Genomic DNA, 16,654 nt, shown 5'->3' with positions numbered 1-16,654 from the left:
AGGAGACTTGGTTGCAAACTTATTTTATATCAGAAACGTGTTTCGCTCTTTTGGGGCATCATCAGACATCTATAAAACAATCCCTCTTTTAATTTCAGTTCTTGTAATTTAATTCACTAAATCTTTAAAAATTCTATTAATTTTAATGCTTCATTTAATTAGGTCCCCTTTCCATTTTACATGATTTTATGGTGGATGGGTAACTTATCCAGTTGCTTTTGCGCCCACTTTATGACGGATGAGTTACATTTCAACTACTTTTGCGCAAGTTTCTGTTACATTTTGTTTATTCTATCTGCACAGTCGTACAAGATAGGACCATGGACCTTCCTCTATTTGTTCCTGACAGATTGTTTTCTTGTTTTGTAGACAGCCTGAAGATGCCCCAAAATGGAGAAACACATTATTGATATTAAGTAACTTTCCAGTCATGACTGCTTTTATTCTGAAAAAATTCAAAATGGTTGCTGTACCACACTACCATAATGGAATGGACACTTTTCTTACAACTTTTAAGTCCTATTAGCTAAGAAATATGAAGTTGGTGACATTGCTGAGTACAGACGGATTAGTGGAACACAGGAAGATTGATGATTCTTTAACTGACAACTATAAAATGATAATACAGTAAACAGAACCAGTTAAAATAGAAGAAATGTTGCATTTTCCTTTAAATGTTAGTGGGATAAGAAATATATCACAAAGAAGCAAATAAAAGTCTGTAGATAATAGTTGAATGGCTCGTTAAGAATTTGTGCTTTGTGTACTTCTTAACACTACAGTTCCCTCCTTTATATGAGCAAGTATATGTTTTTGATCTCAGTAACATTTTGTGTTGTGAAGTACTCAATTCTACGAAGTATTGGGAAAGAACAATAGATGAAAGCATTATACTGGCTTAAAAATCTATTTTCATAGATTTGTTAGGATAGTTATTCAAACTCCAAAAATCACTGTCATAAACACACTCACATATCATACTATGGCAGGTGTATTTATGCTTTTGAGACTTTTTGCTGTTTACAAGATTCAATGTTATTATTACAATGAAACTGACACTTTGAACAGTTCGATTATAATCAATATTATATATAATTTATTCATAGAGAGTAGAATAATCAATTTTTCAAGTCTATGACGCACAGAAAACTCCGTTTTGGTAAAGACAATAAATCGATAACTTACGATTATTTGTATTCATATAAACAGTTCATTATTTTTAAAACTAAAAAATAAACATCATTCTTTGTAAGTCAGTTTGTCTGCGATAGCAAATACAGTTTTTACTAATAACATTTCTTGAAATGACAACATCTCAAATTAATAACACATTAAGAAAATGTTAATTAATATTCACATTTGAATTAAATATTAGTGCAGTACACTGCACAACACTAAATTTGGCAATTTGTTACATTTAAGATTATCATAACAGGTAACAAAGTGACGAAATTATGTGTTATTGGGCATTTAAAAATATTTTGTAAATAACACACACTCTTAATTATTTACTAATCATGGCAATAATGTCTAGTCTCGAAAATCACAACGAAATTATTGTTTGCAGAAGAAATGAGTTATGCTAGTGCATATAGGCAATCCTATGGCCTCCTTAAACCTGCTGCCATTGTTTCCAGTGTCATTCAATAAAACAAAAAGGAGAAATCTTGGAGGGATGCAGATATATGTACTAGTAGCAAGACAATCAAAAATGAGGTTTTCGTTAATCTGTTGACAATCACTCTGAACTAAAAACTTATATACTGAAGCACTGAAAGTCACTGAAATCATTTAATTATCAGATAGATGACACGCATTTATACATTTATAGAGTCCGTTAAATATTCGTACTGTGGGTTCATTACATGTGATTAAGTTAGACAACTGTTTTTGTTAAAAGCAGGCCATAGACCTCAAATCCTGCAAGATTCTGTTTTCACAAGTCTGCAACTTGTGTACTGCAGCACAAAGCTTTTTTAAAGATATCTTACAATACTGAACATCAAAGAAAAGAGAGAAGTGACTAAATTGTAGACTTCATTATAAAAATTAAATAATTAATGCTCATTAAGGTAATTGCACACTCATGACAATAAACACAAGGGTAACCCAGCTTTTTACATTATTATATCGCTATAGGCGGTTTCATTATAGATAGTGAAAGACTTGAAATTCAGATTATAAATGATAGAATTTTTATGCTCTATCCTCATTGATCAGTTGTTACACTACTCTGTCCCAGTCAAGAAAGAAACAATCTTTCTCGAATTTTAAAAAGGTGGATTCAGCTACGATATTCGCAATGCAAAAGAGATTCTCACAGCTTTTCTTACAAATATATCAAAAGAAAATAATATTAGATTTTTAACAGAAATTCGGGAACATTTATTCTACCATTAATAAACATGTCAGAAGTATTGGTGTGTCAATAGCACACATTCCCATCTCTCGCTTCTTAATGCATTCTTCTTGATCTGTTCACGTCGCTGCTAACTGACTCGTAGAACGAAAACACGACATAGACTGACACAAACAGTTGCTTTCCATGTGCACTGATTCGTATTCAGTCACCCAGCATTGACTACGTCCTTGTGACGTTATTTAATTGCATCTCGGCAGAAGTACGACCAGTTTCTTATTGGTTTCGACTGCGTTTTGCTACCTCGTATGTACCACACAGCGTCAGCACAATTCAGAATCATACTTATTGGCCCAGTTTCTGTTTCCTCTTCTTCTCTCTGCGCTCTTCCCATTTAATTTCCTGGTCGTCAACAGAACCAAAAATGAGGAACACGAAATACGGTATAACTGACAGTGTCATCGCCACGTAGAAGACGTATTTCCACTGCTGTATTGTTTGCTGTAACAGAATTACAAAACAAATGTTCATTAATGCTTCTTGATAAAATAAGGCATCTCAGGTAAAATGCTAATCGCAGTTGCATAAGATAACTTCTGAAACTGAACAGCATAAGTACAATCAAAAGCAGTAGGTATTCAAAGAAGGCGATGTGCAATCGTCAAGACAGTAACAGTTACAGAAGAAGAAAAATATATATGTGGCATAGATAATAAATATAACTGGACTGCAAGAATTGAACTGGAATATGACAAGCAAAGGTTAAATGCAAACAAGGGAAAAAACTACACGAAAATTCAGTGCTATAGAGGATATAAACTCGGTAACATCTTACAGAAAAGAGGTAATATTTCACTTCATCTATTATGTAATAAGACACAATATAAAATACAGAGACTGGCTGGGAGATAGCATTGATTTAAATCTATAGGCAAAATCGAAAATCTATGCCGGACAGGGATTCGAACTCAGGTCTCCTGCTTACTAGGGAGAAGTGCTGACCACTGCTTCCTCCGTACACAGTAGTCATCGCAACAGCACGACTTAAATCAATGCCCACTGGCAGCCAGCGTCTGTAATTCTTATGTGTCTTAATTTGTAGTGGCTGCTGGATCAAATTTTTGTCCAAAGGAAAAGATACCACCCATATATGTATAACTGAGGCGAGGGAGTCAGAGATCTCTTCAGAGCACACCAGGCCCGAACTGACACCACAGTCATGTATTTATGTAAGGACTGTGGTAAACTACTCCTACACGGAAACAAGGTTACTTTAACATGATGAAAGCTCTTCAGTTTCATTTCGTCTTTGTATTACTGTAAAATAGAAAGAAATAATCATGTGTAGTTTATAAAGAAGTTGATGTAGGTCTGCAGTTTCAGTTAACAGCTACAACCGATAAACGTGCGCTCTAAGAAGACCCAGCTAGATGTCTGACTGAATCGATGGAAATCGACTGACACCAACCAGAATCAACAGCTTTGTGGTCGTCGCCAACGCAAGCTATGAAAGACCCATTGCTTTCAACCTGAACACAACGTTGAGCTGCTACTGTGTGTGGGTTCAGGCAAAACATTATTATACTTCAGTTTCTTCCCAACGACAACATGCGGTCATGCAGTGATACTACAATGCAAAATGATACACTGTGCGTACTCACGTGAGCATGTTATATAGGGTGTTCCAACTTTAGGGAGAACAAAATGTACTGTTTAAATATTATAGCAAGAAAAGGTGGCGCTTCAGAAGGATCATTTCAATACTTAAATATGATCTGGACGTTGACAGGCTGACTAGAAAATTAAACCCGCATTGTTTCAGTTAAGCTTTACTCATAATTTGTGTTGTCGTGCAATACAGCCCGATGAGACGCAGTAGCAATTGATACCTTATGTATAACGAGGGGCGTTCAGTAAGTAATGCGACTCGTTTTTTTTTTTTCTGAAAGCAGGTTGGTTCCATTCAATATTCCGATACACCATATTATTTCCCCCTCTTTTGGCTACAAAACCCTATTTTTCAACATAATCTCCACCCTACTAAGAGGGCCTGTATGTCCACATGGTACCACTCTACCGGACGACGTCAGCGGCAACATCTTACTGCAGCAGTAACCTCCACACATCCACGTGCTGCTTCCTGTGGCCAAACAGACAAAAGGATGACAGTCGGAAGGCGCGAGATGCGGGTCGTATGGTGGATATGGAGCAACAATCCAATAAAGTTCTGTGAACTCTTCTCGGGTGTGCAGACATGTGAGAGGTCTTGCATTTTCATGGAAGGAGATGTCGTTTGTATTTTTGTGGCGACAAACACGCTCAACCCTTACTTCAGTATCCTGAGGGTAGCACAATACACTTCAGGATTGATAGCTGCACCATGAGGGAGAGCATAAAACAGAATAGCCCTCTCGGAGTCTCAGAAGACCATCTCCACGACTTCACTGGATGAGGGTGCGGCTATCAACTTCTTCTTTTTCTTCGGAGGAAGGAAGATGTGGCGCCACTCCATGGATGGCCGTTTTATTTGCGGTTCGAAGTGATGAACCCATTTTTCATCTGCTGTGACGATGTTCGACGAAAAATTATCGCGATCAGCCTCGTAACGTGCAAGCAACTATGAACAGATTTTCCTTCAGTCCTGTTTTGGTCCTCTGGCGACGACGGACGCAGATGATAAACACGTTTGAGCACCCCAACTGGTGGACGAGTTTGTCAGCACTATCAATAAAGACGTCCAGTTGTACAGCGAGGTGTTTGATTGCGATCCGCTGATCATCTCGAGCGATAGTGTCCACACATTACAACACTGCAAGAGTCACAGCTGTCTTTGAGAGATCAGACAAAATTGCACGAGCTTCTTACGATTACACTTGTTGCTGAACACTTCCTGTTTCCTTAACTAACGTAACTATCTGGCGAACGGTCCGGACACTTGGATGATGTCGTCCAGGATACCGAGCAGCATACATAGCACACGCCTGTTTGGCATTTTGACCACAATAGCCATACATCAACACGATATCGACCTTTTCCGCAATTGGTAAACGGTCCATTTTAACACGAGTAATGTATCACGAAGCAAATACCGCCCGCACTGGCAGAATGCTACGTGATACCACGTACTTATACGTTTGTGACTATTACAGCGCCATCCATCACAAAGCAATAAAAGTGCTCTAACTAAAACATTCATATTTCTTTACGTACTGCACGAACAAGTAATAAAAAATGGGGGTTCCTATTTTAAAAAAAACGCAGTTGATATCCGTTTGACCTATGGAAGCGGCATCTAGCGGGACAACCATAGCGCCATCTGGTTTCCCCCTTCAAACTAGACAAGTTTCGTTCTTTGTAGATTTTCGTTTGATGCTTATTTCGTGAGATATTTGGCCCGGTCACGATCAATGGACCACCCTGTATATTCAACAAATCACATGTGCACATAAATTATGAACAGATATTTACATATAAATAATAATTGTTGCTTGGCAGTATGTTAATATAAATGAGTACGTCGTTGCGCCTCTATAAATCTGCCTATGTTCAGTATGTAACGAAATGTCTGGAGTTACCGAGCAATGACGAAATGCGTCCATATAGAAAGAGATTATCTCACCACTCTGAGTAGCGCGAGAGGAGTCAGAGCTGAAGTACAATATTACAATATCTGCTGTTTTTTCACCGCAACTACGTATTGTTTATCGATAGCGTTTTATATCATGTCTTTGACAGCGCCAAGAAGTTATGGTATCGCTTTAGCGTGCAGATGATCCCTTAAAACTTGCTTGCTTGATCACATCACTACAAAATGCGTGCTTTTCAATTCATTTTGTAATTACGGAAACAAAATCACATAACAGCCTGCTGCACTAACTGGAAACGCAGTCGGATGCGGAAATTTCTGAAGGAAGTGTTGCTTTCCACTGCTGTTCTGTGCTGATGTGTGTATTTATGTTATTTGTGGCGCAGGATAAAAGCAGAGGCCACATATCGAGCAAATTCCCATCTTTACGTTTTTATACCGCATTTTATCTCATGTAATTACATAGGTAAGGGCGTAGTGATCTTTTCTCATGCAGCATCTTATGTGAAGAGTTTTGATGTATGTAATCCACCAAGGTAAAGTTTACCTAAAAAAACGGACTCACGCTTTGAAGATTTCGCCAAAACATAATTTCTGTTAATAAATAACAATAATAGTTCCGTGTGTCACAACGGCCTGGTGCATGTCTTTCAACTGGACGCCACTTCTGCTCCTTTCATGTCCCTAGCCTTCCCTAAAGATACCACCGGAGAAAGGGGAAGTGTTGTTTAACGTGGTATCCGAACCACTTGTTGTTTCGGGAAACATCTCATATTATTGAGAGCTTAAGAGAAAGTTGAAAGGAAGACTGAAAAATACATGATCTGATCGAGACTCGTTCCCGTGGTTAATCGTGTTGCAAGCACACACCTTACAGCTATCCGCCGAGACCTCCATCTATTGAATTTCATAACAGTTTGCGGTTATCAAAATATGTGACACATATGACAGTATCTTTTGATTGTATTGACTTGAGTCTTAAAGTTTTTATATCGACAAAGAATTTAAACAATAGTATCTGACTTAAATTCCATTTTCACACCGTTACACATTCCTGAGAAAAATAGGCCTTAAAAATAGGACAGAGAGCCGACCTACAAATTAAAAAAATCGATTTAAGGAAGTAATGGTAAACTATTGTGTATTAACCTCATAACTTAAAATTATGGTTGCCGCTAGCAAAAAGCAGAGCATAGACCAGTGTGAGTTCTCAAAATGCATCTAGTGCCACAAAGATGATGTTTTGTGTTAAGCATTGCATCGAAGGGCTGTGGCTGTCACAGTTCGCATCTGTTATTAACAACCGAGATGCCATGTGGTGACAAGATACGAAAAGGCAATCAAGAGAACTGCAATCGGAGTTGCTACAATACGAGAAAGCCCGTCTACATTCTGCTGATTTAGTTAATGTAGGAGGAGAATAGACTGTTGATGATTAATTTTTCTCCTACGTCTTACTTTAATATTCTATAAACCAACGAGAAATACCATAAAATATGCTCTGTTCTAATACAAATGAATTACAACTTACCAAGATACCCCTACGACTAAACACTAATTTAATAAAACGAATAGTATATGTAACACGACTCTACCCGACATCAGGGCTTAGGAATATATCACGCGCTTTTGACCCCAGATGTCTGTGTTTACTTGGAGTCCGGTGTCCTAACCAGGAAGCGTTTCGGGATTACCACAAAAATACGTACACCGCGCAGTGAGAGTCAGTCTAAAAATAACGCAGTTACCAAATCAGTCAACGCCACAAACTGATCAGTTGAATTGTGTATTTAGAAAAATTTACGTGGAAGGAGGAACAAGAATTCTGGTCAGGTGAATACAGGGTTATAAATACAAAATCAAATAACGGTAATGCAGGAGTGGGTTTAATAATGAATAAAAAATTGGAACACGGATAAGCTACTACGAACAGCATAGTGACCGCATTATTGAAGCCAAGATAGACACGAAGCTCACGCCGACCACATTAGTACAAGTTTATATGCCAACTAGGACAGCAGATGACAAACAGATTGAAGAAATGTATCATGAGATAAAAGAAATTATTCAGATAGTTAAGGGAGATGAAAATTTAATAGTCTTGGGGGACTGGAACGCGACTGTAGGAAAAGGAAGATAAGGAAAAGTAGTAGGTGAATATGGATTGGGGCTAAGAAATGAAAGGGGAAGCCGCCTGGTACAATTTTGCACAGAGCACAACTTAATCGTAGCTAACACTTGGTTCAAGAATCATAAAAGAAGGTTGTATACGTGGAAGAAGCCTGGAGATACTAGAAGGTATCAGATACATTATATAATGGTAAGACAGAAATGTAGGAACCAGGTTTTAAATTGTAAGACATGTCCAGGGGCAGATGTGGACTCTGACCACAATCTATTGGTTATGAATTGTAGAGTAAAACTGAAGAAACTGCAAAAAAAGTAGGAACTTAAGGAGATGGGACCTGGACAAACTGAAAGAACCAGGGGTTATAAAGAGTTTCAGAGAGAGCATCAGGGGAGGATTGACAGATACAGGGAAAAGAAATACAGTAGAAGAAGAATGGGTAGCTTTGAGAGATGAAAGCCGGCCGCTGTGGCCAAGCGGTTCTAGGCGCTTCAGTCTGGAATCGCGCGACCGCTACGGTCTCAGATTCGAATCCTGCCTCGGGCATGGACGTGTGTGATGTCTTTAGGTTAGTTAGGTTTAAGTAGTTCTAAGTTCTAGGGAACTGATGACCTCAGATGTTAAGTCCCATCGTGCTCAGAGCCATTTCAAACCTTTTATGAGAGATGAAATAGTGAAGGCAGCAGAGGGTCAAGTAAGCAAAAACAAGAGGGCTAGTAAAAATCCTTGGGTAACAGATGAGATATTGAATTTAACTGATGAAAGGAGAAAATATAAAAATGCAATAAATGAAGCAGGCAAAAAGGAATACAAACGTCTTAAAAATGAGATGGACAGGAAGCGCAAAATGACTAAGCAGGGATGGCAAGAGGACAAACGTAAGGCTGTAGAAGCATGTATCACTAGGGGTAAGATAGATACTGCCTACAGGAAAATTAAAGAGACCTTTGTAGAAAAGAGAACCACCTGTATGAATATCAAGAGCTCAAATGGCAAACCCATCCTAAGCAAAGATTAGAAAGCAGAAAGGTGGAGGGGTATATAAAGAGTCTATACAAGGGCGATGTATTTGAGGGCAATACTATGGAAATGGAAGAGAACATAGATGAAGACGAAATGGGAGATATGATACTGCGTGAAGATTTTTACAGGGCAGTGAAACAGCTAAATCGAAAAAAGACCCCGGTAGTGCACAACATTCCATTAGAACTACTGATAGCCTTGGGAGAACCAGTCATGACAGAATTCTTCGATCTGGTAAGCAAGATGTATGAAACAGGCGAAATACCCTCAGACTTCAAGAAGAATATAATAACACCAATCCCAAAGAAAGCAGGTTTTAACAGATATGAAAACTACCGAACTATCAGCTTAATAAGTCACGGTTGCAGAATACTAACACGAATTCTTTACAGACGAATGGAAAAACTGTTAGAAGCCGACCTTGGGGAGGATCAGTTTGGATTCCGTAGAAATGCTGTAACACGCGAGGCACTACTGATCCTACGACTGATCTGAGAAGATAGGTTAAGGAAAGGCAAACCTACGTTTCTGGCATTTGTAGAATTAGAGAAAGCTTTTGACAATGTTGACTGCAATACGGTGTTTCACATTCTGAAGGTGGCTTGGGTAAAATAAGGGGAGCGAAAGGCTACTTACAATTTTTACAGAAACCAGATGGTAGTTATAAGAGTCGAGGGGCATGAAAGGGAAGCAGTAGTTGGGAAGGGAGTGAGCCAGGGTTGTAGCCTATCCCCGATGTTATTTGATCTGTATATTGGGCAAGCAGTATAAGAAACAAAAGAAAAATTTGTATTAGGGATAAAATTCTATGGAGAAGAAATGAAAACTTTGAGGTTGGCGATGGCATTGTAATTCTGTCGGAGATAGCAAAGGACCTGGAAGAGTAGCTGAACGGAATGGACAGTGTCATGAAAGGAGGATATAAGAAGAACATCAACAAAAGCAAAACGATGATAGTGGAATGTAGACAAATTAAATCAGGTGATGCCAGGGTATTAGATTAGGAAATGAGATACTTACAGTAGTAAATCAGTTTTGTTATTTGGGGAGCAAAATAACTGATGATGGTCGGAGTAGAGAGGATGTCAACAACTACCGCCAAATCTCTCTTCTGCCTGCCTTATCCAAAATTCTTGAAAAATTAATATATTGTGCAGTGGCTTCACACCTTTGTAAAAATAAAGTTTTAACAATATGTCAGTTTGGTTTCCAGAAAGGTTTTTCAACGGAAAATGCTATATATACTTTCACTAATGAAATATTAAATGCTCCGGGTAACCGAAAGTTACCCGTTGGGATTTTCTGTGATCTCTCAAAGCCTTTCAATTGTGTAAATCATGGGATACTTCTAGATAAGCTTAAGTACGGTGGTATGAATGGGACAGCGCTCAAATGGTTTAAATCATACCTAACTGGAAGAGTGAAGAAAGTTGAAATAAGCAGTTCACATAATATGCAAAAAACTGGTGATTTCTCAAACTGGGGAACAATCAAGAATGGGGTGCCGCAAGGTTCGGTCTTGGGTCCTCTGCTGTTCTTAATATATATTAATGATTTGCCATTCTATATTCACGAAGATGCAAAGATGGTACTTTTTGCCGATGATACAAGTATAGCTATCACACTCAACAGACAAGAATTAACTGATGAAATTGTAAACGATGTTTTTCAGAAAAGTCTTTAAGTGGTTCTCTGCAAATGTGTTCTCATTAAACTTTGACGAAATACTGTATATACAGTTCCACATAGTAAATGGAATGACACCATTAATAAATATAGACTTCGATCAGAAATCGGTAGCTAAGGTAGAATATTCAAAATTTCTAGGTGTATGCATTGATGAAGGGTTGAACTGGAAAAAACACACTGAAGATCTGCTGAAACGTCTGAGTTCAGCTACTCATGCTATTAGGGTCATGGCAAATTTTGGCGATATATATCTCAGTAAATTAGCTTACCACCCGTATTTTCATTTTCGGCTATAGTATGGTATCATATTCTAGGGTAACACATCATTGAGTAAAAGAGTGTTCATTGCACAAAAGCATGTAATCAGAATAACTGCTGGAGTTCATCCAAGATCATCCTGCAGATAACTTATTTAAAGAGCTAGGGATTTTCACTGTAGCCTCACAAAATTTATATATATATATTCACTTATGAAATTTGTTATTAACAATCCTAACGAATTCAAAAATAATAGCTCTGTACATGGCTACAACACTAGGAGAAAGGATGATCTTCACTACTCAAGGTTAAATCTAACTTTGGCTCAGAAGGACGTAAATTATGCTGTCACAAAAGTCTTTGGTCACTTACCTAGTAGCATCAAAATCTGACAGATTGCCATATAGCATTTAAAAGGAAATTAAAAGGATTTCTGAATGGCAACTCCTTCTACTCATTACATGAATTTTTGGATATAGTAAGTGGGTTATTTCCCCACCCCAACCCAAGAAAATATTAAGTGTCATGTAATAACCTGACACGTTCCACATCATTACGAAGCGTCGTATTCATGATCTATGGAACAAGTACTAATCTAATCTAATCTGATATAAAAAGTAGACTTGCTGTGGGAAGAAAAGCGTTTCTGATAAATAGAAATTTGTTAACATAGTATAGATTTAAGTGTCAGGAAGTCTTTTCTGAAAGTATTTGTACTGATTGTAGCCGTGATGCGTAGATCACGTAAGTAATGAGGAGGTGCTGAATAGAATTGGAGAGAAGAGGAGTTTGTGGCACAACTTGACAATAAGAAGGTATCGGTTGGTAGGAACGTTCTGAGTGATCAAGGGGTCATCAGTTTGTACTAGAGGGAGAGTAAAAATAGTAGGGGGAGGCCAAGAGATGAATACGCTGTGCATATTCAGAAGGATGTAAGCTGCAGTAGTTATCCAGAGATGATGAGGCTTTCACAGGATAGAGTAGCATGGAGACCTGCATCAAACCAGTCTCTGGACTGAAGACAACAACAACAACAACAACAACAAGATGTGTGTCGCTATGAGCAGAAATATATAAGTTTCAACAAGGGTGTGCAAGACCGCAGTTTCTTAAATATTTCACCTTCAGATCTGGGGAAGGGGGGGGGGGGGTGATCCTTAAGATGGTGAAGTTAAGATTTCCTTATTGACTTTCGATCTGGAAGCTTATAGCTCGGCAATAGATGAAGTAGAAGGGGCGCAAAAAGGTCTAGTCTCTAGGGAGATAAGTACCTAGAGCTAATGCAGCGTTCTATGTGCAACGCAGTCATATTACCATTTAGCTAACGAGCCAGTGCTGGCAGCGTGCTCTCACTGCAGTACTCTTCATTAATAGAGACAATTACTAATTTTAAATATGAGATTAGTTATAGATTCTTCACAGATTGATCTTTCTGGACTCAAATAATTAATTTGACACCCGAATGTTACACATTGAGAGAGAATAAGTCACGGTATTTATCAGAAATGACAACGAAATGTCAAGTGAATTTAGCAGTACAATTCGGCACCAGACCAGGAAGTAAACTGCCGATCACATAGCCGCCAAGCGTATTCTACAATGTTGCCAATTCTCCATTAGACTAGTGACAGGAAGAATAAATTGGCTCGACTTATGTGACGGATTGACTACCACTAGAGAGTCTCGCCTTTCAAAGAGACATGTATGCTATCTGTTACGGTATCGACCGGCAATCGAAATGTCTGAGGCATAGCCCAGAGCTTTATTCTCATTTCTGTAAGGATGATTTTGATCTAAAGCATAGTTACGAATAATATCCAGACTCACCGACTGTATCTGAGCCGGCCGAAGTGGCCGTGCGGGTAAAGGCCAGTCTGGAACCGCAAGACCGCTACGGTCGCAGGTTCGAATCCTGCCTCGGGCATGGATGTTTGTGATGTCCTTAGGTTAGTTAGGTTTAACTAGTTCTAAGTTCTAGGGGACTAATGACCTCAGCAGTTGAGTCCCATAGTGCTCAGAGCCATTTGACTGTATCTGAACATCATAAATAAAGATCAGGGGAATTATTTGGATGGCCTTTCTCTTCAGTAGCTGTTGTATCTAATTCTGTTTTTTATGTCTTGTGTGTGTTGCATATATGCATTTCATTCACCAGAGGTGTTTCGGTTTTTAGCATCACCTGAAACTGCTAGCATAATGACAAAATAACATTCTTTTTAATATTATTCACTTAAAGCAATTTCCTTTAGTATTCGTTCATTGACACCGAGTAACATACAATAACACGAATGAAAAGACAGTGTAACACTGATTAGAAAACACGAACACTCACAAAGATTTTTCACAAACTGCGAATAACGTACAGTTTCAAATCAGAAACGCAAAGAATGCAAGGAAATCTTTTCAGTGACCAACAAACAGTTCACAAAAAGCTGTGAAGGAAATGTAACAAGCGAATGAGTGGAGTGCAGTGCAAGTTCGATGATGTCAGATAATATGGGAGACTATATTGCTGATGATTAACTTATTTCTTATTTTTATCTGTTGTGTTCAATAAACTAACGAAAAAATAGTATAAGGTATACACTTTACTAACACAAATGAACTGCGACTTACCATGGTGACCTTACAACAGACGTCTTCTATAATATAACAATTACTCATAACACATACGCCCCAAAATTGTCACGAATTGACAAGATATTAATCAGTTTTGGTGTCCGCAGCTCGTGGTCGTGCGGTAGCGCTCTCGCTTCCCGCGACCGGGTTCCCGGGTTCGATTCCCGGCATGGTCAGGGATTTTCTCTGCCTCGTGATGACTGGGTGTTGTGTGATGTCCTTAGGTTAGTTAGGTTTAAGTCATTCTAGGTTCTAGGGGACTGATGACCATAGATGTTAAGTCCCATAGTGCTCAGAGCCATTTGAACCAGTCAGTTTTGGTATAAAAACCGTATGTTATTGCTTGCAGTCCATGGTCATACTGAAGTAGCGTTACAGAACTACCGTCAAAATACGGAGATGTAGCAGTGTGGGCAGACACGTAACGAAATCGAATTAACAAATTAATCATTTCCCCAGTTAAGTTATTCCAGTTGGTTCTTCATTAAAAAAAAAAAAACTAAGAAGTATCTCTGCAGAAACAGAAAAGGCAGCAATAGCAAGTGTGAACATCTGTAGGATTTTCGCTCTTAGATCTACTGTGTACTGAATCTAGATAGAAAAAAAATTGAGAGGGAGAAGTTTTCTAAAGATTCCTTTACTGATAGTTGATCTGCCTTAGGGTAAAGCTGTCATAGAAGAAGTAAAAGTTTTCTTTCCAGAAAGATTTCAACCGACAGCTACCATAGGCTTCCCTCTGAAGGGTGAACACTACCTCTGTCCTAGTGGACAACTGTCCCATGCACCTCTTTCTTCGCCTCAATGACGGTCAAGTTGGATAGTTCGCAATGTAAAAGGTGAGAATTGCATTTTCAGTTTAGAACTAGCTTCCTGAGCTCAGAGACATAACTTTTGTAACTCTGTTTCACCTCTTGAGTGAGAAACATTCACAATATTTAATCAAAATGACAGAAAAATATCAAATGAATATAGCAGGATAATTCTCTGTCACTACAGGAACTAAGTCAAAGTTCGCACTTAGGATGTTGTCAGTTCTCTAGTTAAAGGCAGAAACAATGTTTCCAGAGCTTAGCTGTATCCTAAGCGTCTCCTGCTTTATTTGAATTTCTGTAACTAGGAGACGGAGCTAAATCGTAGTTATGAATAGTTCTCAGATTCACTGACGGCAGCCCGAACGTCATATATTAAGATCAGGAGAAATTATTTGGGTGCCCCAACTCTTCAGTAGTGGTTGCAATCATTATTATTCTTTTCTGTCTTATGGGCGTCGCAAACTGAAAAGCTCCTTTGCTGGACACAATTCAACAGCAGCTGTTTGTTGCATCATCATAACCCATACTCAGTTTCTAATAGGGAAAAAGATGAACACTGTACGTTAATTGCATCGACAACCTATGATCACACACACTACACAGCCGCCCCCGCATGGTTGTAAATAAATTATTTACACTGTTTGTTGTTCTTTTATCTGAATCTAAATTCTTTGTGGGGCTAAATACCTTTGGCTAAGAATTGTTGCTGCAAGGCCTAATCGTAACAGCAGATTTAATAATAGATCAACAAAGTCCTTAGATAACACATGAGATTCTGGCATAAACTGAGGTAGATTGAATCACTTAAGTCGTAACAAGTCATTTGGAGTAGACGACGTTCATTTGTTGACATCATCGGTAGACACACTATTCCATCGGATATGCAAGATACGAAGTGGACACTAACCAGCTTTCGGTACGTGTAGAATGTTGTTAGACCCTTTTGCAATACTTGCAACGGGAAGGTGATATGTTGTTCCAACTGGATAATGCTCACCCGCACACGGCCCGTGAAAATCCACAAGCTCTGTAAGGCGGACTTGTCTGCAATCGAGTACATGTACATGTGTGATACGATGGGGCGAGAAGTGAGTCGTGCGACTCGTCAGCCAACAACTCCTACAGAACTACGTGAACAGGTCCAACAGGTGTGGCATAACGTATCACAGGATAGTATTCACCATCTGTACGTTAGACTGGATGCCACAGTCAGCGTCTGCATTCCCGCCCGTGGAGGCTACACAACATAGGGTAAAGTGGTACAATTTCGATATAGGTACAATGCCGATCAACATAAGGTTTCGCGCCATTTGTCAGTCTCGTAGTGTTGGTAGCACTTGCCTTTGTGTGGCGTTGTAGTGTAGCAGGTTTCTACAGCTCCTCCTGTTTTTTCCAAGAATACACAACTTTGTTCTACGGAGATATAAATTTTTTTCCTGTTAAGAGGTAAGTGAAGCTACTTAGTCTAACGCGCTCTTATAAATTTCCTAGTTTCCAGGTTCTTGCAAATTCTATATTAGTGAGGTTAGAAACTTGTTTTCCGATCGGGCGAGTTCTGAGGCACCTACAGAGAAAGCCCCTGTGACATCTGCTGCCATCCCTTGGCACAATTCGCTACTATTTACTCGTAGTTTCACTCACGCCAATAGTACATTTTCGACCAGAAAAATGGTACAATTTCGCTACCCTAGTACAATTTCGATCAGTGCAGTTTTTTAGTTTAGTCCGTCACGACTGGTTACCATAGACATATTATACTCAATTATTGCAAATAAATTCTGTATATTCAAACATTTTACTATGCGATTTTTAAAGCCACCTCTTATTTTCTAGATGCCACAAAAACGAGCAGAAAAGAAAATCTACAATAAATGGAGTCCAGCTGCATTAGATGAGGCAATAAAGAGTGTAATGAGTGGACATTTGAGCCTTCGAGCTGCTTCAGAATTATATGACATTCCTTCCAGCACCTTACTTGGTAAAGTGCAAATTAAAATGAAAATGCAAGCTAGATCAACTCCAACTAGTCCTATAGAAAACAGAATTAGTCATCCAACGGTACTCAGTTCTGAAATGGAAGATGCTTTGGTCCAGAGAGCTTTATTTCTAGAACTGCAAGGATTGGGTCTGTCGCCACACCAGTTAAGAAAAGCTACATTTCGGTTAGCTGAGAAAAATAA

At 38.7% G+C, this 16,654-nt stretch overlaps 1 protein-coding gene across 1 annotated transcript in view; it reads right to left on the bottom strand.

The window, feature by feature from the left end:
• Nucleotides 1-2,064: 2,064 nt before the first annotated feature.
• Nucleotides 2,065-16,654, bottom strand: part of LOC126198577 (sialin-like) — a 97,919-nt gene continuing 83,329 nt past the window's right edge. Inside the window, exon 9 of the mRNA XM_049935014.1 lies at nt 2,065-2,860. Coding sequence (XP_049790971.1) covers nt 2,705-2,860 — 156 coding nt within the window. The 3' untranslated portion in view covers nt 2,065-2,704. The remainder of the gene's footprint in view (nt 2,861-16,654) is intronic.

Source organism: Schistocerca nitens, chromosome 8 (genome assembly GCF_023898315.1).
Source record: "Schistocerca nitens isolate TAMUIC-IGC-003100 chromosome 8, iqSchNite1.1, whole genome shotgun sequence".
NCBI classification, from domain to species: Eukaryota; Metazoa; Arthropoda; class Insecta; order Orthoptera; family Acrididae; genus Schistocerca; species Schistocerca nitens.
The sequence above is the reverse complement of the archived record's forward strand: the minus strand, read 5'-3'. Positions and strand labels throughout refer to the sequence as shown.